We start from the raw sequence: 1,776 nt of genomic DNA, 5'->3' as shown, positions 1-1,776 counted from the left end.
TCTTTATATACCTTATTATAACATATTTCTATACAAAAATAGATTTTGCTGTTAAAATATATTTTTTTTTGCAAAATATATTATATTTTATTTTTTTATCAATGTAGAGTATGAAAAATGTATGTGATATGTTTCAGTAGTATCCAGACGTCAAACGCAACGCTATCCATGGATAGAGATGCTAAAATTGCTAAACCGTAAGTTTTTACTTCATTCAACATATGTAGTGTGTGCATTTTAATTATATTTGTAAAGATCAGCAAAAAAACATAAGAATGCTGATAGATATTTTGCTGGCTAATGGATACCCGTTTGAACTCGTGTTTAAGATTGTCAAAAAAAGAATGATCAAATTGATTAATGAGCAACAGCGGGGTAGCGTGATGGATGCTCACGCTACTGACAGCATGGTTAAAGATCGTTTCTTTGTCGTTCCTTACATCAATAAAATCACTAATAGTTTTTGTAATACAATTAAAAAATTTAATTTGCGCACTGCAATTGTTGGCTTGAACAAACTGAGCTGGATTATCAAACCTTTGAAAGACAAGCTACATAATAACTTCTTGAGCGGAGTTGTTTATAAAATTTGCTGTCAGGATTGTGATGCTTCGTACGTCGGCCAGACTAAGAGACAATTGGGAACCCGTATTAAGGAGCATCGTAATCAGCTTAGCAGAAATCCGAGGGACCTTTCAGTTGTGTCACAACACCGTTTGGAGGGGCATGAGTTTGATTGGGACAATGTTTTAATTATGGATCGGGAGAGATCTTACTTAAGGAGAAGCATTTCGGAGATGTTTTATATTAAACGCCAAAACAACGGCATTAACTTACAGGAGGACACGGCGGGACTTAGTAATAATTACACGCCTGTTATCGAGGGATTTCCACACTGTTGATTTCTTTTCTCACAACAGTTCTATTTAATGTTATGCCGATGCCTCATGATATTTCGTCATTGTAACTCTTGCGCTCGTCTAAAGAAGGACGTTTTAACGTTGTAATAATACGCGAAGAGATGATATCTTAACTCTGATCAATTCGACTGTCAGGTAACTTTTACGATTTAATTTTTAATGTTTGACCATTCATATTTATTTAATTTTCTTCTGACGGAATTAAGGTAACAGTCGGATTGGAGATTTGAGATGCATACTCTCAAAAAATCTCGGACAGCGGAAGTTGACTACTATATATTATTGTGACCACTGCTTTATACCTTTTGACCACTGCATTCACCCTAATGACCATCTGTATGTACTAAGGAGGGTCCAAACCAAGGACCGAAACGTTTGCGTTATATTATATATATTAATTTTATAATTTTGTTGTTATTGTCGCCCGTCCATCGAGCGAAACGGCTCTCATTTGCCTTTATGACTTTATCTATTATTGTTTTCGAGAGCTTTATTCTTGATATTTGACTTTCATTTTTTGAAAACTGGTAGGTTCAATATGATTTTTAGATAGTTTCGGAGCGGTTTTAATCCATTGCTTACTATCTATGTTATAAAAATCGGCAATATGAGTCCATAAAGCAACTTTGTCCATTCCAAATTCTATACGATGTTTGTATAAATTATCGCGTGTTCTTTTCATTAAATGGGGAGTATCAAATATGTACAATATTTTTAAATCGTCAACTAAAAAAATTGATTTGTTTATTGAAATGCCCAATTCACGAGACAGCTGCATGAAATTAGACCCCATATCCGAAATTAAAGCCTGCACGGTAGCACCACAATTATGTAATTTACGTATAATGTCAAATAT

At 34.1% G+C, this 1,776-nt stretch overlaps 1 protein-coding gene across 1 annotated transcript; it reads left to right on the top strand.

Moving 5' to 3' along the window:
- Positions 1-275: 275 nt before the first annotated feature.
- Positions 276-902, top strand: LOC112456414. The gene has a single exon (XM_025018915.1). The coding sequence runs from the start codon at positions 276-278 to the stop codon at positions 900-902; it is 627 nt and encodes a 208-aa protein (XP_024874683.1).
- Positions 903-1,776: the final 874 nt, after the last annotated feature.

Source organism: Temnothorax curvispinosus, unplaced genomic scaffold (genome assembly GCF_003070985.1).
Source record: "Temnothorax curvispinosus isolate PA1 unplaced genomic scaffold, ASM307098v1 QBEX01006811.1, whole genome shotgun sequence".
NCBI classification, from domain to species: Eukaryota; Metazoa; Arthropoda; class Insecta; order Hymenoptera; family Formicidae; genus Temnothorax; species Temnothorax curvispinosus.
This window is presented reverse-complemented; position numbering and strand designations above follow the sequence as displayed.